Here is a 26,931-nt window from a genome sequence, read left to right on the forward strand (position 1 = left end):
AGGCCTCTCACCAGCCTCGTCGCCCTTCTCTGGACATGCTCAAGCATCTCAACGTCCCTTTTAAACTGGGGGGCCCAGAATTGAACACAATACTCAAGGTGTGGTCTAACCAGTGCAGAGTCCAGGGGCAGAATGACCTCCCTGCTCTGCTGACCACACCATTCCTGATGCAGGCCAGGATGCCACTGGCTCTCTTGGCCACCTGGGCACACTGCTGTCACTTTATAACTAAGATTCCAGAGCAAATCAGCTTTGAAAAACAGGAGTTGTATTTAAGGAAGCTTCAGTTTTCAAGTACTGTTGTGAGACAGCCAAGTGTTTCAAATCAGGCAACCAGAAATCAGGTGATTAATTTGAAAATTACTTGTTTACTGGCTGTATGTTATTCTATTCGAGCTCTTGTGATTTAAGGTCTGAGAAGAATACAGCACTCTTGCATCATGTTATTATTTATTTATTTGGTTCTTTTGTTTGTTTGTTTTTTAATTTCAGAATAATTTCTTAAGTCTCCAGGGGAGTAATTTTTGTGTACATGGTATCTTGACACACACACACAAAAAGAAAAGCGAGTTACTTAACAGTCATATTTTTTTCCTTAAAGTTCACTGAACTTTTCTCCTGCATGTAAGAAATATCTGCCATGATCTCATTCTCCTTATCTCTTGATTCTAGTTCTAAGGATGTATTTTCTAGTTTGCTGTCTTTAAGTCAATAAAGTGACTGTAGATAATTGTGTTTCCAAAGCAGCTTGCATGTCCATGAAGCAATCCTCAACAAATAATGAGGTCTGAGGAAGCTCCTACATAATCCCCAAATGAAAACAGATTCAGGAGTGGAAGGCTGTTGATAATGTATTTATAGGTGGCTCTTTCTCTTATTACAGATCCATTGCGCCAATAGGTACTTTCCATGTATTTCTGTGCTGGTTCAATTAATGGCACTTAGCTAAAAGAAGCTGAGTTATGAGACTCCAACCTCCTCTGTCTGTGTATTCTCTAAACTATTTGTCCAGAGGGAAAAAAATAATCATTGAAGTTTGAAATATTTAAACTGTAATCACATTTTTTTTTCTCTATTTTGTCCCTTTCATTACATGTTAACTGATAAATCAACAGGGTTTTCACAGATTTTCTCATGAAGCATGAGAAAGTCTGTGGATAAATCATTCTAACATTGATACAACTCCAGCAGATTAGAACTTCTTTTTCTGGAAGAGCTCCTTCATCTGCTGTTCACTTGTTGCTTCTTTCTGTTGCATCAAATCCTTGCCTCCTTTAGTTACTCCCCAGCCATCTGGCTTTGACATCGAAGGACAATATGGCCTGCCTGAAGCAGGCTTCAGATTCTCCCAGTATTCTTTTCTTGCCCTAAAGAAAGAAAAGGAAATTCAGAAGTTTTGCCACCACCTCATGATACTAAAGGAAACGCGACTTAAATGACCATTGCGAAGGCCCCTCTAACTTGCACAGACTGGCTTTGTATTCAGATGCTGAAGTATGAATGCAAGCAGTCAGTGAAATGCTACATGGTTTTAAAAATACTTTTTTATCCTTGAAAGCAGCACTGCAAAGCCACTTCCCGTGCAGGAACTTTAACAGCAGTCTGTCAGGTTTTGATCTGAACATTCATCAATTACTTTGAAATTAATTCAGATCAAATCTTCATGCTACAGAAGGGTAAGAATTTCAGGAGCTCTCCTACTGCTGATTCACACCTCTGTGTGCTGCTAGATCAGATTTACTTTTTTTCAAAATTATTTACTTTTTAAATTTTTTTTTTTTCCAAAATTATTTACGTGTGAAATGTTTAGAGTGGTATTTAAACCTCACATCATCAGTTAAACCAGTCTGCTGCATGGACCAGTCTTCACAAGAAGTATGTGGGTGCACGTTCTGGGGCAGATCTACATACCTTGCTCTAACCCAGGGTTTGGTATGCATGCTCAGACTTTCACCCCATCTACCATGTTTCTCAGAAGCTTCTGGATAAAATCCTCTTTCAGGAGCCAGCTCCTCAGCTATTGCTCGGATGTGATATGGCTCAAACCCACAGCAACCTCCAATGTAACGAATTCCTAAGTCATAGGCATCTCTTGCATATTTTTGAATATCCCATCTGGTTACAATTCTTGGCTCCAGACCTGCAAAGACATTTGTATTGTAATTTTCCACCGTCTTCCATTTCAGCACATCTTTTGGTAAGGAGTCACACTGTCTAAGCAGTTGCGTGCATGTAGATGTTTTAATTGTCTGTGTAAGAATTAATGATGCAAACTTTCACAGGTCTAACTTAGAGATTCTGCCGTGCTCTGCTGAATTATGCCTGTGGTAAGCGTATAAAACAGCACCCAATGTTTTTTGAGACTGATCATGCCCAAAGTCACATACTTGCCATTCTGATAGAGTACTTTGCTGCAGTATTGAAGTACTTTCAATGTTACACCTGCATTTCCAGTACCTGTGAAATACAATTACAGTACTGCCATCTCTGAAAGAGGAAGCAATCAGCCGACTTGCACCAGGAACAAGCCTACATATTATTCTTTCAGAATGCCTACTACACTTCTCCCCACTATCAGCTTGTGGTAGCCATTTATTTCACTGACAGCTGGGGTCTGCAGCTATTTCTTAGCCCACACCCTAATTAGTTTATAATCCCAGCCTTAAGTACCATGCTGCCTCAAACCACTTCCACGTGGGAAGTTCTGCGTTAAGTCAGAGTGCAATCTTTATTTTGAACCCTTCATCCAGCTGCAGGTTGTGATGAGCAGAGTGAAGGAATAATGGGGCTGAAATGAGGACCTTGTCAAAAGAAAGGAACAGAAAGTGAAAACAATGAGGAAAAGCACACTTCAGAGGGAAAAAAGGCAGAAGTGTGCTGTTTAAATAGAAATAACCTTGTGTAGAGTCCTGCAGATGCAAGAGAAAGCAACAGAAACAAATTCATTGTTTCCTTGTACCATGTAGAAAGTAACATTAAGAAAGTAATGCTAAATTGGTACCAAATTTTGAGCAGTAAGAATGTAGCTTATAAAGAATGTTATACCTTTATAAGCAAATAAACTCCAGGGGAACAGAATAGTGTGTTTCCTTGTCTTCTCCATTACCAATGCTGTCATAGCCTATGGGACCTCAGTATATGTACCCACAGGTCCTGAGGGACTTGTCACATGAGGCTGCCCAGCCAATATTCATCTTATCTGAGAAGCTGTGACAGCCTGGTGAGGTTCCTAGTGACTGGCAAAGGGGCTTGTGCAAATCGTTTGATAGTGTCCTGCACATCCTTGTCTCTAAAAGGAAGAGACATGAATTTGATGGGTGGACCATTCAGTGGATAAGGAATTGACTGGATGGTTGCATTCAAAGAGTTATGGTCAACAGCTCAACACATGGGTGAAGACCAGTGACAAGTGGCATTCCTCATGGGTCTGTTGTTTAATGTCTGTCAGGGACATGGACAGGGGATTGAGTGCACCCTCAGCAGGTCGGGCAATGACACCAAGCTGTGTGGTGCGGTTGACAGTTTGGAGGAAAGGGATGCCATCCACAAGCACCTTGACAGGTTGGAGAAATGGGCCTGTGTGAGCCTCACAAAGTTCAATAGGGACAAGTGCAACATCCCACACCTGACTCAGGGCAATCCTAAACATGGATACAGTATGGGTGATGAGTGGACTGAGACCAGCCCTGCAGAGCAGGACTTGGGAATATTGGTGGATGAGAAACTGAACATGGGCTAGCAATGTGTGCTCACAGCCCAGAAAGCCAATCACATCCTGGACTACATCAAACAAAGTGTGGCCAACAGGTCAGGGGAGGTGATTCTTCTCTACTCTGTTCCATGAGGTCTCACTTAAAGTATTGTGTCCTCAGCATTAGAAAAACATTGATCTGCTTGAGTGGGTCCAGAGGAGGGCCACAAAGGTGGTCAAGGAGCTAAAGCTCCTTCCCTACCAGGAAAGCTTGAGAGAGTTGTGGTTGTTTAGCCTAGAGAAGAGAAGGCTCAGGAGATCTCATAATGCCTTTGCAGTACTTAAAGGAGACATACAGGAAAGATGAAGAGGGACTCTTTGTAAAAGAGCACAGTGATAGGACAAAGTATTTTAAACTGAAAGAGAGGAGATTTAGATTAAATATTAGGAAAAAAAAATATGATGAGGGAGGTGAGACAATGGCACAGGTTTGCAGGGGTTGTGGATGCTCCCTCCCTGAAGTGTTCAAGTTTCAGTTGAATGGGGCCTTGAGCAACTTGATCTAATAGAAGGTGTGCCCTGCCCCTGGTAAGGGAGTTGAAACTAGACCATCTTTAAGGTCCCTTCCATCCCAAGCCATTCTGTGATTCTATGGTTAAAAAACACACAGTATATCATAACAGGAAATTGCCACATAGATCAATTCTTGTGGGATTTTTCCCTTCCCAAAACTGACTAATGTTCTGTTTTCCATGCTTGTCAATACTCTTGTCTTTTGGCTTTATTGAGAATTAAATATCTGTAGCTCAATAACTTACACTAACACGTATAATAAAAAGACACTGATGTTTTAATAATTTTTTATGAGAAAATTGTATCCCACTCCTGGATTTAGTCTCTCTATGTATCTACTCTTATTTGGGTGTGCTTTGACACACTGGGACATTTATTTCTAAAACATTGTCCTTGCTTAACTGGTGTCACAGAATCACAGCCTGATAGGAGTTGGAAGGCACATCTGGAGATCATCTAGTCCAATTCCCCTGCCACAGCAGATTCAGTCAGGGCAGGTTGTACAGGACAGCATCTGGGTGGGTTTTAAATGACTCCAGAGATGGAGACTCCGCCATCTCTCTGTCATTCCAGAGCAATTGCATTAATACAGGGAGGAAAACACAGAAACCCAGAAAAAGTTCTACAGATAAGTAAATACTGCTGGCACCCAGATGTTGTAGTTTGACAATACGACATGGCCAGTGCTTTCACAGAAACCAAGGTCTTCTTAGCCTGTACAGAGGTTATGTGCACTTCACATAGCTAAATACCATTTTGTGCTTATTGTTTTCCGCAAAAGACAGAGTTAACTGGGTCAGTTTACCAATGATTTACCAAACTGCTCATCTGCCATCAAGTGATCAGCTGCTCCTTCTGTATATTGAAAGCATTCACATAATCAGACTTCTCCAACTGACTCAAAATTTCTGAAGGCTGTGATCTTCTCTCAGGTGGCCAGCGCCAGAACGAGAGGACACAGCCTCAAGCTACGTCAGGGGAAATTTAGGCTCGAGGTGAGGAGAAAGTTCTTCACTGAGAGAGTCATTGGACACTGGAATGGGCTGCCTGGGGAGGTGGTGGAGTCGCCGTCCCTGGGGCTGTTCAAGGCAAGATTGGATGTGGCACTTGGTGCCATGGTCTAGCCTTGAGCTCTGTGGTAAAGGGTTGGACTTGATGATCTGTGAGGTCTCTTCCAACCTTGGTGATACTGTGGTACTGTGATACTGTGATACTGTGATCTCATAAGGATTTCTTTATAGTACACAAGCCAAGGACTATAACAAAAAATTACTCCAATTCTCTTGATTACTTGCTGCACCTCTTCTGCAATTAGAAGAGTTATATGAAGGAATGAACAGGCTAAATTAATTCCTAACACTTCCAAACATCTCAATATATTTTCAGAACTCAGACATGTTATTATAATTTAATGAATGCCTCGGGCTCATGCTTGATTCTCTCTTCTTCATTTATGTAAAGAGAATTAAAAATCTCCATGAAAGTCACATGTCCCTTTCAAATCTTTTTGCTACAAATTGAAGTTTGTAATGTTTTAATACCTTAGAGTCTGATTTTGGAAAAAAAAAATGCATGATACCTAAAAATAAAAGCATTTTCCTAACCAATTTGAAAACATTTAACCTGACTTTTTCTCTCTTATCTCAATGGCATGTGGTTTTCCACACTCACGGTGGGAAAAAAAACCCTAAATGCATATTATATACAGAGAACATCTTAATTTTTCTGTCACTGTAGAATTTCTCCTGAGCATGCACATAGTGACTCCATCTCCAAACTGTTGATCCAATTGTTCAGCAACATCAAATAACATATTCCCTCTTCAGGCTTATCTCTAATCTTTACAATTATACTTGCAAGGCCTAACCATTATGAGTGCAATAATCATGCACCTCTATGTAGTTCTGCATATTCATTGTACTTTAAATCCCTATAGAGATTAACATTATAGGACTTGTGGGATAGATATCACAACCTAGAATGATGGAAGGTTGTTAGTGTGCTTGCTCTTTGGACTGTTCATAGTTGTCCTGAACAAGGTACAGCATGAGAGAACTGTATGTTTCAACTGAGTTTAGGTTGTGGCACTTTAACTGTTTTGATCGTAACTTCACTGTCAGTCAAGTGCTAAAATGCTACTGAAATACTCCATATGGTTGACCTTTAGTCCAACATTGCACTGCAGTCCCTCTATGAATAATGAGAGACAGGACTTTGACTTACTGTATTTGAGCTTCACTAAAATCTGGAGGTAAAAAGGAACATACAATAAAACCAATAAACAAACAAACAAACCAACCCAAACAAACAAAACCCCAACCCCCCTTGTCTTACCAAAGGGAAATTCTGGAAGATCAATAAAGCCTTGCTTTCCACAATCAGGTGTATGGAAAGCAAGTGGCTGGGACATCAGGTGGGCTTTCAGTTTAGCAGCCTGCAAGCCCTCTTTCATCTGTTTAACGGTTTTCAGGCAAGTCTCTGGATCAAAATGGCAGTTGACTCCAACAATAGAAGCACCTAGAAGGAGGAAAATAACTTCAAGTCACATATCTCCAGGAGGTGAAAGTTCTCAGCAGCAGCACCACAGAATCAGAGCAGTCCATCTTTCACTGGCATTACGAAAACAAGTCAGCTGGACAACAGCCAGTCTCAACTCTGAATTCCATTTATAACTCAGCTGCACTCTTTTTACCTCCCTTATAGTAATGAATCACAACTCTCACTCTCATACAGTTGCTTTTATCAGTGCTTAATCTAATTACTTACAGCCATATATGCCAATACCTAGCAGGTTTCTAACACAGCTTCTGATTTTGGATTTCAGTTCTAACTCCACAGGAAAAAGTTGTTCAGAACAGATATAACAACACCATGTGTGACTTTCACCATGCTCCTGATAATTTCTTTTGCCCTTCCCTTTGTCCTGCAGAAAACACAGCCTTTTGATAGGCAGAAAGCTTAATTTTTCATCCTCTCATTCTTGCATCCTGTGTTTGAACTGTGCTCCATAGAATTCTAAAAGCATGAACAGATAATTGAAGGTGACTGTGATGGTTTGGGTGTTACCCACTCCCTCACACTTTGGAAATCACCCAGCTGGCTCTGGAAATTTGAATGAAGCTTATTATTTACAGTCTAGCACAATATACAAGCAGATATTTACAGTATATACAGTTATATACAGAAATATACAAGATATAAGGTAATAGAGAAACACAACTCCCCTCTCAGAAACCTGAGTGCCCAGGAGGGGCTCCCAACTGCCCTTCCACCTTCTCCCACACCTCTCAACCTTACCTCAGTCCCAAGGAAGAATGGAGGTTTGGCCAGGGGGTTAGGAAGCAAAGTGGATTAATCAGAGAGATGGCAGAGAGGCTAGAGAGAGAAATACATCCCAGAGCTCCCAAGCAGAAGTGCAACTCCTTTATCTACATTTGAATTCTTGTTCTTATACATCTCAGCAGGCCTGTGAGTGAAGTAGACATGACCCTTGTTTCTCTTCCACAGCCTGTAATCTAGTTCTTCACACCAAAACATTCTAGCTAAGCTCAAACTACCACAGTGACTTTGAATTCTGATTATGTCTTCAGAATCTGGGGTTGGCTCTGAAACCAAATTTGAGTAGGTTTATGGTTTTGTTCTATTCATTATCAGCTGCCTGTTGCTACTGTTGTCAATACCATCTTGCTCAACAAGGATTTCAGAGCAGCATTTTCGTATGTTCTTTTTAAGACTGCTCTAGTAAAGTACAGATAAAAAACTTTTTTATAAGGTCAAAAGTTTTATCAGATATAATTGAGATACCTATTTATCTCAATATTTAATGACTTCACTTTGATTCAACCTTTTAAAGGGCATATTAAAATATATTCTTACCAGCCTTTACGAGTTGGACAGCACATTGTCCAGGGGGGACACCATGCATATCTCCTTCTGGACCAATGCACATTGTAGCTGCAACTGGTTTTCCAGATTCTTTTAGGACTTCAACTGCCCAGACAGCCTCTTCCACATGTTCAAAATACTGAAAGAAATTACAACTCGGCTACTTAGTCCTCATCTGCATGAGACTAAAACACATTAACCCAGACGCCAAATTCACCAGCAATATGACTAATTTTCTGTTCCACAATGTGTAAAGGGTTAATCCTCCTGGGGGAGTGGTCTTGACCCAGGCTCCAGGTCCTCCTGACTCCTCCCCAGGGGTGGGTCCGAGCCCTACTCCAGGTGCAGTGGTTAGCCCACTCCCACTTCCTGTCTAGCCCCTATAAAAACAGAGGAACTGCCTGTTTTGTTCCCTCTTGCCCTGGCTCCCTGCTTGACAGCATCACCCACCTGTTCCTGCTGCTCTTTGTTTTACCGTGTGGCCATCAGTCCATGAGGGTGGACAAGCCCATTGCCATCAATCTGGTTGTGTATATATATATATAGTATGTTGTTTTCCTTTCCCTTTACCTCTTTGTAACTCCCCTACCTCAAATACCTTTTATTTATTGTTTAAGTTTTCTCTTTTAACTTCCAAATAGAAGTGAGACTCTTTGTTTGGGTGTGCTTTACCTTTTACTCTCCATGTCAAATTCCTATTCTTTGAAAAAAGGGGTGGAGAGGGAAAGGAATCCTATAAAGTATTATTGGTTCTGTTAACTATATTTGAGTCTCTGGGAAATTTAAACTAGAACCAAGACACACTGGTAGAATTCCATTGAGTTCACTGACTCTAGAAGTCAGTAAGTCAGTAAGTAAAACCAAATAGAAATGATACTGTTGTTTCAGAATAAGAATGCCTATGCAGGAGGTTGATCGGGGATTTATATCTTTATTGATGACCTGGACGAGGGGATTGAGTCCAGCATCAGTAAGTTTGCAGATGACACGAAGCTAGGAGCAGGTGTGGACCTGTTGGAAGGTAGGAGAGCCCTGCAGAGGGACCTGGACAGGCTGAACAGGTGGGCAGAGGCCAATGGGATGAGATTGAAGAAGGCCAAGTGCAGGGTTCTGCACTTTGGCCATAATAACCCCAAGCAGCACTATAGGCTGGGGACTGAGTGGCTGGAGAGCAGCCAGGAGGAAAGGGACCTGGGGGTACTGATAGAGAGTAGGCTGAAGATGAGCCAGCAGTGTGCCCAGGTGGCCAAGAGAGCCAATGGCATCCTGGCCTGCCTCAGGAACAGTGTGGCCAGTAGGACAAGGGAGGTTATTCTGCCCCTGTACTCAACACTGGTCAGGCCACACCTTGAGTACTGTGTCCAGTTCTGGGCCCCTCAATTCAAGAAGGATGTTGAGGTGCTGGAACATGTCCAGAGAAGGGCAACAAAGCTGGTGAGGGGCCTGGAGCACAAATCTTATGAGGAGAGGTTGAGGGGGCTGGGCCTGTTTAGCCTGGAGAAGAAGAGGCTCAGGGGTGATCTTATTACTGTCTACAACTACCTGAAGGGACATTGTAGCCAGGTGGGGGGTGGCCTCTTCTCCCAGGCAACCAGCAATAGAACAAGGGGACACAGTCTCAAGTTGTGCCAGGGTAGGTATAGGCTGGATGTTAGGAAGAAGTTCTTCACAGAGAGAGTGATTTGCCATTGGAATGGGCTGCCCAGGGAGGTGGTGGAGGCACCGTCCCTGGGGGTCTTCAAGAAAAGCCTGGATGAGGCACTCAGTGCCATGGTCTAGTTGATTGGATAGGGCTGGGTGATAGGTTGGACTGGATGATCTTGGAGGTCTCTTCCAACCTGGTTGATTCTATGATTCTATATCCAAATAACTATTTTAATCTATGAAAGTCATCTTACATTGATTGCTTATTGTATCTGGGAAGAAATCTGAACTAGTCAAGATCAAAATCATGTATCCTCTTTGTACCAGCACAGAGTGTGACTTGAGCAATGTAGAAAATTTGGTTTAAGTGTCCTGTTGTAGGATGCTTGCATATGCTGCTGTGTATTTAGAAAAACACCCAATACTGCTCACATAAAAGCATAACATAAGATGTCTAGCTTTCCCCTAACATTTTAAAATCACACTGTTCAAGTTGAAGGGCATGTACTTTCTTTATGTACCTACCTCTGCAATTAGGAAGTCCACGTTCTTCTTCATGAAGACATCTAACTGTTTTCTGAAGACTGCTTTAACCTCTGCTTTATCCTTGCAGCTTAAGTATGATGGTGTTTGGCTGACTCCTCCAGCCACTAAAGCATCTCCTTCATTAGCCACTTCTCTTGCAATATCACAAGCAGCTTCATTCACTTTCTGACACTGTATAAATATAGATCAGTTTTACCTGGTCAGAGATATGCACAATTTCAGAGTGTAAAAACTACAAAACCAGACAGCAGGCATCATGTCTTCCTCCTATTCTTTTATAATTTAAATTATTTTTTTAACATAGTATTGATTAAGAAGAGCAGTGTGTTAAAAAAACAACAACAACAAAAAAAAAAAAAGCAAAACAACCAAAACAAGAAAGCACCACCAACAACCCTCCCCTCCCCCCAAAAAAACCCAAACATTGGGAAATAAATTTCTTCCCACTTCTAAGTCATCCTATTGTCAAATACTACAAAGCCATATTACCTTTAACATCTCTTAATAGTCTATAAAAAGTGGAATTTTATTTGCTCCTTAGAAACTGAGTTTGTTGTGATTAAGTGTATGCTTTTATCTGTCATTTTGTGGGTAGAGAACAAAATAAATAGTCAGTGCAACTGATTTTTTCATTCTTTCTGAAAAAGTGATTTGCCATTGGAATGGGCTGCCCAGGGAGGTGGTGGAATCACCATCCCTGGAGGTGTTCAAGAAAAGCCTGGATGAGGCACTTAGTGCCATGGTCTAGTTGACTGGATAGGGCTGGGGGATAGGTTGGACTGGATGATCTTGGAGGTCTCCTCCAACCTGCTTGATTCTATGGAAGGGACCTCCAGAGAACATCCAGTCCCACCTCCCTGCCAAGGCAGGATCCCCTAGGGTAGTTTGTACATGAACACATCCAGGAGCGTTCTGAAAGTCTCCAGAGAAGGAGACTCCACCACCTCTGTGGGCAGCCTGTTCCAGTGCTCTGTCACCCTCACTGTGGAGAAGTTTCTCCTCGTGTTGAGGTGAAACTTTTAGTCATTGCTTCTTGTCTTACTGCTTCTTTGACCAGCAAAACAAGATTGCTGCCATCCACTTGACACCCACCTCTCAGATATTTGTATACATTGGTCAGATCTCCTCTCAGTCTTCTCTTCTCCAGGCTAAACAGCCCCAGGTTTCTCAATCTCTCTTTGTGGGGGAGATGCTCAAATTCCACAGTCATCCTTGTGGGTCTCTGCTGGACTTTTTCCAGCAGGTCCCTGTCTCTCTTGAACTGGGGAGCCTAAAACTGGACACAGCATTCCGGGTGTGGTTTCACCAGGGCAGAGTAGAGGGGGAGAAGCACCTCCCTAGACTTGCTGGCCATACTTTTCCTGATGCACCCCAGGATGCTATTGGCTCTCTTGGCCAGTGTAAAGGTACAGCAATTCAGATATATTTGGCATTTTGGTATGAACTCATATTTAAGCTTCAAGTGTTTCCTTTAGTATCCAGATTCTTCTGACTTGGAATATCTCCACAAACACAAAGATATTCCTTCCATCCCCCTAGAGATTTTTTTTCTGTTCTGCAGAGGCTGAAATAGACAGTAGGACCAAAGAAAACATTCAATGGCACATCATCTAGTGTCAGAGGAACCATCTAGAAATTTTTGTGCCAGAGGTCCCAGTAGAGTTGAGAACTCATGAACATGCCCAGGCTCTACAGCTCCTTTGTGTAGGGGGTAAGAAAACACCAACTTACACAGAAGGAGGAATATTGACCACGTTGCATACCTTGGATTTTTCAGTTGTTACTTTATGAAAGACGTGTTTCTAAAAAAAATCTGATTCTCACTAGCCACTGATAATTCACTAGCATTCTTCACCATTTTCTGCAGTTAATTTGTTTCTCCAAAATTTAAAGGGCTTTTCCCTCCCAGTGATTTTTCTGTCTGTGCATTCACTCCTCCCTATACTTCTTGTATAAAAACTCCAGTAAACTGAGATGGGGAAAACACAGTGTAGGTGTCCCCTCTCTTCTCTTCATTCTTGCCCTGTTTTGTTATTTTTTTTAACCTTTAACCTTCTCTTTCTTGCTATCCCAAATTCTGAAATGGCATCGTTTTATTCTTTGGATCTCAAGTATAGCCAAAAGTATTACAACAAAAAGTACTCAATAATCTCTCTACTAAACCTCTGGCAATTAAGCCACTTGTTTCATGTCTCCACCAAAACAGAGTTTTACTCACAGTTAATTTCTCAGCTACATAATTGCCCCTGTTCTCTAGTTTGTCCTCACTGGCGTAAAAGGTGAATGTCTGCAGAACATCGGATCCAGCTCTAAGGAATTCCCGGTGAAGCTGACGAACTGCAAAGAATTAAGAGGCAAACAAGAGGTGGTTGGTACAGTCTTTGCTGTTGTTAGTGGAACAGAAAATGCTTATTGAAGTAACATTACTGTAAAATAAATGATACTGTGTTTACTTGAAGAGCCACTTTGAGAGAGTAGAAGTACATGCTCCAGTCTGCATAGAATTTTTTCCTACCTAATATTCTGAGAGTGAGAAGAAAACCTTCTCCTTGAGTACACTTTGCTAAGAATGACGAATGATTTCCATTTCGTTTCAGTACATTCAGTATTTCATGCCACCCTCCCTGTCTTCTTCTCGCTTCAGACCTCCTAGCTTCATTTTATGTAGCTTCAGAGTGGTTTAGGAAGGAAAAGGACCAGGGGGTCTGGGTTGATGAAAAGCTCAACATGAGCCAGCAGTGCGCACATGCAGACCAGACAGCAACCGTCTGCTGGGCTACATCAAGAGAGGTGTGGCCAGCAGGGCAAGGGAGGAGATTCTCCCCCTTTACTCTGCTCTCATCAGACCTCATCTGGAGTACTGTGTGCAGTTCTGGAGCCCTCAACACTAGAAGGACATCGAACTGTTGGAGCAAGTCCAGAGAAGAGCCATGAAGGTGATCAGAGGGCTGGAGCACCTCTCCTATGCAGACAGCCTATGAGAGTTGGGGCTTTTCAGCCTGGAGAGGAGAAGGCTTCAAAGAGATGTTATAGTGGCCTTCCAGTTTCTGAAGGGGGCCCATAGGAGGGCCAGGGAGGGACTATTTACAAGGTCTTGTAATGACAGGATGAGAAGTAATGGGTTTAAACTGGAAGAAGGGAGATTTACACTGGATGTTAGGAAGAAGTTCTTTATAGTGAGGGTGGTGAAATACTGGAACAGGTTGCCCAGGGAGCTTTTGGATGCTCTCTCCCTGAAGATGTTCAAGGCCAGGTTGGATGAGGCCACGAGCAACCCGTTCTAGCGGGAAGTGTCCCTGCCTATGGTGGGGGGGTTGGAACTAGATGACCTTTAAGGTCCCTTCCAACCTAAACCATTCTACAATTCTAAATGCATCTCTTAATTAAAAAGTGATAGCTTGCTCCAGAAGAGTGATTTGTAACACAAACTTAATTCTTCTTAGAAGTCAGCATATGATGATTTTACTGCAGTGTCAACACTGTTTTAAAGAAAAAGTTGGAAATATTTTGATGGATAATTTCCTTATATTAGGACTTTGGAAGGGTCTGTAATGGTAGCTTTTACTTCATTGTTGTAAGCAGTACCCTGCAGTAGCCACAGCAGAAACAAAAGGCCCCACAGAGACATAATAAGGACCTTCCAGTACCTGAGTGGGACCTCCAAGAATGATGAAGAGAGACTATTTACAAGGGCTTGTAGTGATAGGATGAAGGGTAATGGTTTCAAACTACAGAACAGCAGATTTAGATTGGATTTTGGGAACAGGTTCTTTACCATGAGGGTAGTGGAACACAGGAGCAAGTTGCCCAAGGAGGTAGCTGAGGCCTTATCCCTGGAAATACTTATCACACCTCATTGTCTGCAGACAACCTGTGTCATTCGGAAAGCCTATAAAGGTGTCATGAGACTAATGTCACTTTCTTCAGCTGCAAGAGACGGTCTTCTATGCTGGAGAAGGTCGGCTGGCAGTGTGAATTGCTCAAGTCAATCTGAGTACACACAAGCATTTCTATTTTCCTTGAAGTAACAGTGTATTGTCACTTGCTTTTCTCTACTAGTATCTTACTCCATTTCTAATTACAGCCCTGGGTAACCACACAATTTAACACAATGCTTCTTCTCCCAGCAGTCACAAAGGCTTATCCAGGAACACGGATTACAGCAGAACTACAGTTCAAAAAGCCCCTGGAAATATGCCTGAACTACCTGGGTCAAATTTCAGTCTTAAAACCTTTACTCAGAGTCCAAACATTCTGAGTGCAGGGAATATTCTTTTTCCTACTGAACCGAAATAGGGTATTGATCCAACTAAAAGGGCTGTCTCTGTATGTGTCTAGTGTTCTGTAGCTTGTTTATCTATTGTCTTTCATGAAAAATCATTAATGAAAACTAGGCAGGAAATGGGAAAAGGAATCTACAAATATTTTCACAAATGCTCTATGACATTCCCATAATAAACTAGATTTGTTTACCACTGTGGTTAGTGATCTTTAAATATGGTTATCTCGCTCCTATGGTTATCTGTCTCCTTCTGAGACAAAGGATAGCATCATAGGTAAGCAAATGAAACAACCAAACATACATGAATACAGAACTTCATATTCCAAACTATCAGATAGGTGAACAGTAAACTCTTGAATGAGTCTCCATTTTCAGGGAAAGAATGATGTTTTATCATCCTGAATCTCATTCAACTCCAGGCAAACTGTTTTTAATACAATACCCTGTTACTGTTATCAAGCCCATGGCAGATTGCACTATCAAGAACCCAATTCACCCTGTAATTTAACTTTGGTGTGACTTCAAACATTTCACTCGTGTTTTTCTCCACCATAACAGCCACACATAGGGCTAAACAATTATTAATGGTTAGATACATTTTATGTGTCAGATGCATAATGATGAATTTCATTTCAATCTGCCATGAGCTAGACATTTAACAAAAGACACAGATTAAACTAACAGGAGAGGTGGGCAATAAATGCCTATGCATACTGCTCACTATTGAGCAACATTGATCTGACTCAGAAGAAATACTTAGATCTTATTTTTAAACTTGTCAGTCTAGCAAAACTTCTCCTGTAATGGAAATAACAGTCTTGAACTCACTTTTCCCTTTTTCTTTTCCTCTCTAAATTCCTAGCTGGAATTCTCAGAACCTCTCTCATTTTCCCTTCTTCCTTACAAGGACAAGGAGGTCCGGTAGTTGAATGGTTTTCACACCACTGGCTCAGACTATTTCTTCTTCTGGTCTTTTCACCTTTTTTCAAAGCAACAGAGTCCCTGAGCACACAGGAGCGAAGAGCAGTAACAGAGAGGAGGTAGCACAGTGTACAAAAGTAAGTGAACACATTACCACTGAAGAGTGCATTTATAAATAGTTTAAGAGAAATACCAAAACCTTTTACCTATGTTACAGACATGAACAATAACATTATAGCAAATCAATAGCAATGCTTAGAAAGTTGTATTCTAACTGATGACTACTACTCACATCTTTAGAGCAAACCTGTGCACCCATTTAGCCAGTTTAAACCATCTGCAATTGCCTCTGTCTAACATCCCCCCAAAATGAGACCTGCACTTCCCAAAAGCACAAGGGGAGCAGGTCAAGAGCTTTTGAGGTGTGAATAAAGAGTATGGAATAAGTGCTATGATTTGCAAGGTGAAATATGTAGTAGCAGGTAAATGTAGAGTGGAGAGAAACAGAGAGATGATGTGATGTCTTTTAGGGAGACAAGAGTTAAGAAATTGGCTCATCACCCTTTAAACCTTTGCTGGAGCTCTGCGTTATCTAAGGCTGTCCATGACCCTAAGTTAGCCATCTACACATAAAGTGACACTTGAAGGCTGAGAAGGATTAGGACATATAAACGAAGTGTTCAAAGCGATGTACACAGAGATCTCTCTGCCTCCTCTGTATAAAGGAAGAAGATTAATTTGGAAGGACAGACACCTAAAACAGATCAAATGCATTATGTTTCTCCAGGATGTTCTGCATTGTTTTTTTTGGGATTAACAGCACATCTTATAATTATGGCAAATGCTTTCTTGTAATGAAGCACACATAAATAGATAAAAGTATCTCATTTGCACTCTGTATGCTAAACGCTACGATCATTATGCCGGAAGGCATGGAATGGTTGCTCCTTTTGTCTTTGTCCACTTTAAGAGAGTTAGTCCATTAATTTTTTTATTGCAATTCTTAGGTTTTTATGAGATTTGTCATTCCCTGTTTCACAGTGGAACCAGATACAATAAATCCTCCTCTTCCATTCCATTGTTTATTTAAACTCTCTATTTTCCTGAAATAATTAATGAGCAAACTATATTGATTTATAACAATATAAAGGTTCTATAGCAAAAGTTCTAGAATGACCAGAATACAACAAAATGGATAGTTAACTGCAGCTTTTTTTTCCACAAAATGCTTTAATTCCTAAACTTTATATCAGCTTAGGGACAGACTAGACATGTTTATGAGTGAGAAATCACTGAATGTTATTAAATCCAAGGATATCAATGTCAAAAACTCCCTGGACTGCATGTGACTGAAATTAGGAAAGCATTCTGGACAGGTGTCATTGTGTTTGCACTACTCTTACCCAGACAGTACTTGGCCAGTGTAAGAGCGAGAAAAAGTGGTATGATAAGCATCTGTTCCATAGGTTCTTAGACTGTTCTTTACAGTGTAGTTCTACAGCATCAAGGAATCTACTACAGCTTCCTATATATTTATTATTTAGCCAACCACATTTATTTTCACAACAGGATTACCTTTTACCAGTAAAACTGACCTGCTTCTGGATGCTCTACTGTTGCTTCAGGAGTCCAAGGCCCAGCCTTTACATATCCCCTCTTTTCAAGAGCAAAGACAAAGCCTCCATCTCCAATCACAATTTCTCCAGAGTCTAAGCGCTCCAAGATACCCTGAAGAAAACAGAAAGAAAGGTTAATAATTGCAGTTCTTTACTTTTGTTGTCCTCCTTTGCCTTTATTGCCATGATTTCCTGTATTTGCAAATAAGACAAATATTTGTGGGCTACGAGAGCCACTTCAGCCATAGTAAGTAATAAATCTTCTTGAAATTCTCTTTGATTAACAGCAGATGATTGACTTTGCAATATAAAGCTTTAATATGTTCATGTAAGCTAGATAACACTTTTCATTAATCAGTTTTATCATACTTGTGATACAGTTCCCAGAACTAGAATAGTCCAATTCCATTGCTATGAAGGTAAAACACTACCTCAAATGCTCCTGTAAAATAAATGAGAAACTTCTTTAAATGAAACCCTAGTACTGCTGACCTCTTTATTAGCTTGTTTGCTCTTCAGTTGCAGATGCAATCTTGACAGAGCCTCAGCACAAGCAGGTGGTAACCCAAGATGGCACAACAGGCATCACAAACAAGTAAGTATGTAACATTTTCCTTCCAAGAAAAGATACATCTCGAAATACTGGAGTCCATTTTCTGACCGACTTTTTTACTGGCCTGGGTTTGCTTCTCTTGACTTCCAAAATGAGAGAAAATCCTATTTGTTTCGTACAACCCTTAAATACTCTTAAAATGCCAAATTACAGACATTACAGCGCCCCAGCATTAACCTTGCATCTGCCTTGAATGTCTGCGCTAGTTGGAAGCTAGCTAGAATGTTTTGGTGAGAAGAACTAGATTACAAGCAGTGAAAGGAAAACAATGGTGATGTCTACTTTGCACATGGGCTTGCTGAGATGTATAAGAATAAAAGCAAAACATAGATAAAGTAGTTCTCGCTCCTGCTTGGGCTGCTGGCTCTCTAACCTCACCCTCTATTTTGGACTAATCCACTTTGCTTCCTAACCCCCTGGCTGAACCTCAACCTTACCCCAGTCCCAAGGAAGAATAGAGAGGGGTATGGAGAAGGTGAAGGGGCAGTTGAGAGCCCCTCCTGGGGACTCAGGTTTCTGGGAGGGAAGTTGTGTTTCTGTATTACCTTTTACCTTGTATATTTCTGTCTGTAACTCTATACGCTGTAAATATCTGCTTGTATATTGTGCTAGCTGTAAATAAATAGCTTCATTCATATTCCCAGAGCTGGCTGAGTCTAGTCTGGGTGATTTCCAAAGTGTGGGGGGGGCAGGGAACACCCAAACCATCACAATGTCACACCACTGCAAGAAAAGTGGTAACTTTTTGGTAAAACTTAAAAAACATGAGAACAACATATATTGATTGCACCTTATATTTACATTTAAAAAGTATATTCTAATTTCTCCCTTGCTATTACACTAAATAGGACTGGGGTGTTTTTTTTTTTTTCTTGCAGATAGAATTGCAGTTGTAATCTATTTATTCTTAAAAGTGGGTGGATGCAGACCCGTTCTATTAACAAAGGTAGTGAATATAGAAAAAGATTTAAGCAAAGGTTAAGACCAAAACTTCTCTCCATATCTCCTATCTTTTCTTGATGGTACACTAGATGAATTTTGAGGGGGAAGGAAAAGGAAAAGCCTTGTAGACATAGAGCTGAGTGTGGGTTTCACCCTGAGAGGAAGTGGGTTTTAACAATCAGGATTCAGCCTTAAGTAGGTTATTTTTTGTGTGATAATTTCTGTGTTCATTCAATTATCACATACCACACACCCAGAAAAGAAAAACACTTGAGATGCCTCAGCAGTCTCTTTTAGGCAACACAGAGGTATGCCTTTCTAAGAAGGAGCAGTGTGCCAGGTATGTCAGTTACAGTACAAAGCATAGCAGTGTAAGACTACTTGAGGCCATGAAGCCTGGCTAGAAGGTCAGCATTTTTGGCTCAGGCACTGACATGGCAAGTCTTCTACTGATCTGCCATGCAGATATATCAGCTTTATCGGTGTTTGCTTGGAAGTCTCTGCGTCATGTCCTATCTCCTATCACATTCTTGCCAAAATATTGACCTGATTAACTTTATAATGTTAATAAAGTATGGTAGATCTGATCTTTATTTCAGCATGATCATGGCAAAACTCAATACCAATACTCAGTCTCTAAAATTTAGTAATTTCCAATGAGTTTACCACTCATGCCTGTCTATCAGGGCAATTCTGTTCTAGTGTAAATGTCAGGAGGCTTTGTAAACACTGTGTTTTGCAACTAATTTGCAGCTGTAGCAGAATGCCTCAAAGGCACTCGAGGGATCACTGTTTGTGTGACTGCTTCCTCTGCCTTCCAAAGGTTCTTCTATAGACGAAGCCTGCTTCAGAAATTTAAAGTGCAGAGGAATGTAGAGCAGCCTCATTTGTTACTTGTTAACCAAACATTATGTAATAAATATATGTTGACATCATATTTAGATATTATATTCAATGTACTACAACTAACTGATTTTCAAGTCACTTCTGGGATTTAACAGCAGTTTTCCTTCACATTTCTAGTTAGTGGTTTGTTTTTTTTTTTTTAACCTGCATTTTTTACATGATCACTTTTGACACACAGAAGCAACATATGTCATGATATCACAGATCGCAGCATCTTAATAGATCATCTATTGTGTTATGCATAACCTAGCATCACAGCATTCAATAACCATAAATCACAAAGTACTTAACACAAACACAGTTCAGATTGGCTTAAAATGGAAATAGCTTTGTTTTTCAAACTTTATTACAGGTCTGATATAATCTCTTAATGTTCTTTTTACTTTATCTATATTAATAAAATACTATCTGGTCAACCAGCATATAGTTAGCCTATGTTCATCATCAACATTGGTTTGTTCTGTCCTGGAGACCTATGGCAGTATGTGTGGCTCATCTGTAATCCAGATGAAAACTGTACTATCAGGCTATCTAGTAGTGCACAGATTTGGTATGAAATAAGAAGAACTTGTGTCTGTAAAAAGCTAACCTAGGGGGTGGTTTCACTGCTCTATTTTGGCTACCATGAATGAAGTTGAACCACATAGTTCATACATCTATCAACAGAAAGAGTGCAAGTGTCTGTATGAAGATATTCCCTGAAACACCTGTCACATAAATAAAAATCTTGCTTGGTCTATTTTTGTCCTATCCTCTCATCAGCGGAGAGAAAATAACTGTACCAAAACAAGATCCTAACCAAGCCCTCAAGAGAAGCTGATCTTCTGCTAGGAGTTTGAAGTTGTCAGTGCTCTGAGCATACACCAAAACCCCAAAAAGCAGAATACCTCCTCACCTCCTTCCTTTATGCCTGATTTACCCGAAAGGCCTAGATCTCACAGATTTCTTCCTATTATTTCCAGAAGGACACTTCTGTTCTCTTACTCTAGACTTCTATGCCACATCTCGAAAAAGTAAACACAGTTATGATCATAGTAATTAATAACAAAAACTATGTCCTATCAACGATAATAGCGTCCCTCTGAACAGAAGACAGGACATGTGATTACACTCTGGTTTGATTGCCTCAATAGCCAGCGTGATTGGTGTCTGGCTAACTTTCTCTACTAGCATTATTTCTGATACTAGCATATTTCTGTAGCTAAACGACGGTGCAAGCGCCATGCACTCATGGGAGACCGCTCATATTACGAACGTGACAGTCACATAAACTAATTTGGGGATTTCAAACAGAGCTGGCAGGTCGTTGGAAGTAAGAAATCCTGTCCAGTGGTAGTTCATGCTTAAAATATTTACCGTTCTAGTGTGTTGTGATCACTGCTTAGTTTGCGCATCAAATACTGTTAAGCAAAGTGGTTTTGAAATTTGGTGGCTCCAGCCTACGGGTTCAGAGGAACAAAAATTCTCTGAGCCGTGCCAATTTAGCAGCAGCTCCCCGTGAAGTCCCTGGGCAGGACTTGGAGGAGACGCGAGAGGCGGCAGGGCGCAGCGGGGTAACGGCCCCGTCCCAGAACCGCCTTCGACGCTGCCGCTGCCCGCAGCACCGGCGCGGGGCTGCCTCTCTCCTGCTGCCCGCGCCCGCCGGAGCAGTGCCCGCACCTCGGCGAAGGGAACTGCCACAGGGCATCTCTCTAGCCCAACAGCGTTGAGCGAGCCCACAGGAAGCAGGGGACCGAGATGGAGCTGACGAGGGAGGAGGGGGAATTACCCGTTTGCCCTGCTTCGTGGTCTTCCCGATCGGCAGCATCTTGCTCGCCAAGGGACGCCGGCTGCCCGGATCTTCCCAACGTCTCGGTATCCAGCTCAGGATACTTAGAGCTCTTACGCCGCCCTTTTATAGCCCGAGAAGAAGGCGGGCCGTGGTGGGCAGGGCCCTCAGCCCTGCCCATCCCCGCCTGGCACAGTCCCTACTCCGCAGGGCGCTCTAGCATAGCCCGGGGGTATCCCGCGCCCTCCCGCCACCGCTGCCTCCCGTCTCAAGGTCGGGAGAAGCCTGGTTGCATCTCTCGGCTGCCCTCTGAGCCAAGGGGCGGTCCAGCGCCCTCCCCCCTGAGAGTTGGCTTTGGCGGAGGCAGGGACGGGACAGGACAGGACAGGACGGGACTCCATCAGGAGAGGCGCGTAGCCAGCGCTCTTCATCCTCGCTGCCGCGGGCTGTGTGCGGGATGAGCGCGGTGCTGCGGGGAGCCCTCCGGCGGTTGTGGCGCCCCTGCCGCGGTGGCTGTCCCAGCCCCCTAGCCGCGGCTGCCCTGCGGCCCCTCAGCGGCGGCGCGGACGCCCGGGGGCGGTGAGTGCGGGTCCGCGGGCCGGGCTGGGCGGGGGGCAGCGAGAGGAGCGGAGGAGTCCTTATCGATGGTGGTTGTCCGCACATGGCCTCCGCGCCGCCTGAAAGCGCGGCACCCGAGGGGTCAAGTTGCTCACAGGGAAGGTATTCTCTGGATTCTTACCGGGCTACGGGGCCCAAGAAGAAAAGGTTTGCAACAAGCTGCAAGTCCAGTGGGGAAATATCAATTAGCAGCTGAAAAGAAGCACAAGGAATGCCTCTGTGCTTGACCGTGGTTACCATACGCTTCAATATTCAGTAGAGGCGCTGGCGTGTCTTCCACCTGGCTGTTAGATGGATTGCTGTTAACTTGGGGGGAAAATAGTATGTAATCTCAATAAAGAACGTGTGTGGAGCGGGGGGAGGGGGGCACCAGACACAGACGTGGTGTCCACTGCCCTTGTTTATTTTAGTTTTCATTAATTGCCATACAGTGAGCCAGCATGATGCACATTCCTCCTGCATTTGATTTTAAGAGGAGATACGGCAGGATCTCCATAGTACTTGCTTTGATTTCTGAGTGGAAGACAGGTGAAAGACTAGTTGCACAGTAGTAAGCCTTTTGCCAGACGTTTTGCAAATGTACAATAAGGGAGATAAAGCTGAGTACTGATTAACTACCCTGAAGAGACACCACCGGTTTCGTGCTAGCATGTGCGGCTGCTGTGCTGAGAGGTGCTTGTCTCATTAAAACAAAAAAACCCTGACCTGTCTTGCTGCTTTGTGGATGGGGCAGTAAAGAGGAGGATTGGATGAAATGATGGACAACGTCGATGCCTGTGGCAGCAGTCCTGGTTCATGCTGTTTAAAGTGGTTGTGAAAATGCAGTGTCGTGTAAGACCAGGTGTGATCCATTAACAAAAATTTGGTTTTGTAACCTTTTTACTTCAGCAGAGTAGAACATGTCAAAATAGAATATGATATTACATATTGTTTCCTTGTTTGTTAACATGTACACTGATGTAGTCTGCTGACATAGGCTTTAGAAATTTATTAAAGAGCCTCACTAAGTAAACTTCTTTTAATACCTGGTGTTATGTATACTATAGCACTTCCAAAAAGTCAAGTTCTGACATTGTCATTTCAGGGGTATAATTTCTTATGGAGTAACAGTGTCTACATTAAATGTTTGTGGGACAAATAGCAAAGAATTTAAGTTGTTAGTGGAAGAGAATTTGTTTCTTCCTTTTTTATTTTATGGGTAATATTACTGATAATGTATGTGACTCTTTGAGAGCATTGATTTTAAAAGAAGATAACAGTGAACAGGTTAGATTTTAAATCAAATGTATCTAGACTCTCAAGCAGGCACCAGGTTGTATTATGATTGCAGCAGTAAGCAAAAGAGATGAACAAAAGTGCAATTGTCTTTTTTCTAACTCTCTGTATTTTTATTTTTTTTATTCTACCAGGGAAAATTCTCCATCTTCCTCTTTGGGGAAGGACAGAGCAGACACAGTGATCATTGGAGGTGGTTGTGTTGGTGTGAGTCTAGCCTATCACTTGGCTAAGGCTGGCCTGAAGGATGTAGTTTTGCTAGAAAAATCTGAGCTAACTGCAGGATCCACTTGGCATGCAGTAAGACATGTTCTGTTAACCTCTTGGACTACCAACAGTTTGTGTATCTAATGGTGGTGGAAGTTTCACTTAGTATTTCCTGACTTTCTAGAGGTTAAATATTTTGGTTATCTCATAAACAGAAGCTTTAGCATTGAGATCTGTATTGATTTGCTACGAGTTTTGAGAAGTCGGTTCAGCTATCATATATTAATGGAGTGATAGATTGGTTTGGGTTGGACATGACCTTTAAAGGTCATCTAGAGTCCAACCACCCTACAATAAACAGGGACATCTTCATTTAGATCAGGTTAACCAGAGCCCCATCCTACCTGAGGCTGAACATTTCCACGACAGGGCATCTATCGTCTCTCTGAACAGCTTGTTACAGTGTTTCACCACACCTATTGTGAAATACGTCTTCCTTTTATGTTGCCTGAATCTACCTTCTTTTACTTTGAAACTATTACCCCTTATCCCTCATTGCTACATGTCCTACTAAAAAGTCTGTCCCCATTTTTCTTACAGTCTCCCTTTAAATTTTGAAAGGCGTCAATAAAGTCTTCCCAGAGCCTTCTCTTAGCTCTCTCAGCCTTTCTTTATACAGGAGAGGTGTTCCAACACTCTGATAATTTTTGTGGTCTCCTCTGGACTCACTCCAAGTTAATATTCTTGTGCTGAGGAGTCAAGAGCTAGACACTGCAATCCAGATGAAGTCACTCTAGAGCAGAGGAGCAGAATCCCATCCCTTGACCTGCTAGCCACACATATTTTGATACAGCTCAGGATGCCATCTGATGTACAGCTTTTCATCCATCAGTATCCTCAAGGACTGAGGACTCAATCACATTATCTCCTGGCCTGTATTGGTATTAGAGGTTGCCCCAAACCAGGTGCAGGACACTTGGCCTTATTGAACCTTATGGGGTTCACAGAGACCCTCTTCCTAAGCTCGTTCAGGTCTCTCTCTGTGTCATCCCAGTCCTCAGGTGTCTCAACTGCACCACTCAGCTTGGTGTCATCTCTAAACTTGCTGAGGATGCACTCTGTCTATGTTACTGAGGAAGATATGAAACAGCACTGGTTCCCTTACAAATCCTGAGAAACACCACTTGCTGCTGATCTCCAGGTGAATATCAGGCCATTGACCAGTACTCTCTGTGTGCAACTGTCCTACCAATTCCTTATCCACTGAATCCATATATCTCCCTATGTCTTCAGAGAAGGATGTTGTGGGGTACCACTACAAAGGCTTTACCCAAGTCTGGAGAGATGACATCTCTTAGTCTTCCCTTGACCATTGATGTAGGCACTCCATCACAGAAGGCCACTAGACTGATCAGGCAGGACTTGCCCTTGGTGAAGCCATGCTGGCTGCGTTGAACCACCTCCCTGTCATCCATGTGCCTTAGCATTACTTTTAGGAGGATCTGTTCCATGGTCTTACAGGGCACAGAGGTGATTTTGACAGATCAGTAGTTCCCAGGGTTCTCCTTTCTACCATCTTTAAAAACAGCTGAAGTGTTTCCTTTTCCCAGTCTTAAGGGACTTCACCTGACTGCCAGGACTTTTCAGAAATCACAGAAAGTGGCTTTGCAACTACATCAGCTAATTTCTTTGGACCTCTGAGGTGCCTCTCATCAGATCTCTTAAACTTACGTATGTTAAGGTTCCTCAGGTGGTCTTGAACTTGTTTTTCTCTTACAGTGTGAGGGACTTTGTGCTTCCAGCCTCCATCCTGTGATCCATCCTCTGGAGAGGTGTGGGAAGAGAGTTTGCCAGTGAGGACTGAAGCAAAGAAGTTGTTAAGTACTTAGAATCATAGAATCAACCAGGTTGGAAGAGACCTCCAAGATCATCCAGGCCAACCTAGCACCCAGCCCTAGCCAATCAACTAGACCATGGCACTAAGTGCCTCATCCAGTCTTTTCTTGAAGACCCCCAGGAACTGTGCCTCCACCACCTCCCTGGGCAGCCCATTCCAACGGGAAATCACTCTCTCTGTGAAGAACTTCTTCCTAATATCCAGCCTATACGTACCCTGGCACAACTTGAGACTGTGTCCCCTTGTTCTTCAGCCTTCTCCTCGTCTGTTGTTACCAGATAGCCAGTGTTGTTCATCAGGGAGGGTACACTGTCTTCCTTTCCTACCTAACATACCTGTAGAGGCCCTCATTATTCTTTGCATCCCTTGCCAAGTTCAGCTGCAGCCTCACACTGGCCTTTCTGACCTCTTCCCTACACAACCAGGCAGCATCCCTGTGCTCTTCTCAGGACACCTGTCCTTATTTTCACTGCCTTTACAGTTCCTTCTTGCCCTTCATTTTGGCTAGCAGATCTCAACTCAGCCATGCTGACCTCTTGCCTTTTTTGCCTGATTTCTTACACCTGGGGATTGAGAGCTTTTGTGCTCTAAGGAAAACTTCTTTTAAAGTCCGCCACCTCTGTTCTGCTCCCTTGTCGCTGATGGAAGTTTCCCGGGGGATCTCTCTGACTAATTCCTTGAAGAGCTAGAATTTTGCTTTCCTAAAATTCGGGGTCCTGCCCTTTCTCTGCTTGACCCATATCCCTCTGGCCTGTGAGAGGCACGTACTCAATTCTATTTCCCAATGTCTATACAGAAAAATAGATGTGTAAAAAAATAAGAAGTATCTCCTTATTGAATAGAAAACCAAAATAAGAAATTGGAGAATGGTAGCAAATGTGTCCTTTTTTTCTTCTTGTTAATACTCACTGACTCTAGCTTATTGCTTATAACTATGTAAAATCTTTCTGCCAGTTTTCACTTCATAGTGAATGCAGCAGTGGAGCAGAGTCCAGAACACGGTTTCAAAGGTAGAGAGGGGCCTGAAGCACAGCAGGGAAGGCCAGAGCACAGCAGAGAAAATGCCTGCACTACCTTTATTGAAAAGTCTTGTACTGTGGCACTTGTTACAACAGAATTTAGTATTAACACAGCAGGACTGCTAGCTATGGGACAGGTTAAAATGAGTTACTGTTAGGTAAGCTGCATGGGATGCTGTCTCTTTTCATTCACCTCAAAGTGCTCTGTCTGAAGAGGAAAAAAATAATAAATTTGTTTTAAATGATGACAAAGATTTAAACTGTGACTGTGAATTCTTTGTTACACTAAGTACTGTGCATTTATCAGTGTTTTCCTCACAGTGGTGCAGATGAAAATGACACATGTAGCTGGCATGTGAAATGGCACACACTGTATTGCCTGCATCCAAAAATGTTTAAAGTCTGGTACATTACTGTACTACACCACATTTTCCCTCTTTCACAGTCTAGTGAGTTCAGGATCACATTTCATATAGATCATGTTTCTGCTAGTGTTACTCTAAAACTTTCTTCCTCTTCTCAGGTCTG

At 42.3% G+C, this 26,931-nt stretch overlaps 2 protein-coding genes across 2 annotated transcripts in view; one reads left to right on the forward strand and one right to left on the reverse strand.

Annotated features, from left to right (window-relative positions):
- Positions 1–838: 838 nt before the first annotated feature.
- On the reverse strand, positions 839–21,474 carry LOC135193086 (betaine--homocysteine S-methyltransferase 1). The gene is made up of 8 exons (XM_064176563.1): positions 21,388–21,474; positions 17,138–17,270; positions 12,558–12,676; positions 10,319–10,510; positions 8,141–8,288; positions 6,599–6,781; positions 1,912–2,140; positions 839–1,367 (listed from the first exon to the last, which is right to left on the reverse strand). Exons 1-8 carry the CDS (start codon positions 21,424–21,426, stop codon positions 1,193–1,195), a joined length of 1,218 nt encoding a protein of 405 aa, XP_064032633.1. The 5' UTR covers positions 21,427–21,474; the 3' UTR covers positions 839–1,192.
- Positions 21,475–21,844: 370 nt separating this feature from the next.
- DMGDH (dimethylglycine dehydrogenase) overlaps positions 21,845–26,931 on the forward strand; it is a 49,943-nt gene continuing 44,856 nt past the window's right edge. Inside the window, exons 1-2 of the mRNA XM_064176778.1 lie at positions 21,845–21,966; positions 23,415–23,580. Coding sequence (XP_064032848.1) covers positions 21,845–21,966; positions 23,415–23,580 — 288 coding nt within the window. The remainder of the gene's footprint in view (positions 21,967–23,414; positions 23,581–26,931) is intronic.

This window comes from Pogoniulus pusillus, chromosome Z, assembly GCF_015220805.1.
Source record: "Pogoniulus pusillus isolate bPogPus1 chromosome Z, bPogPus1.pri, whole genome shotgun sequence".
Taxonomy (NCBI): domain Eukaryota; kingdom Metazoa; phylum Chordata; class Aves; order Piciformes; family Lybiidae; genus Pogoniulus; species Pogoniulus pusillus.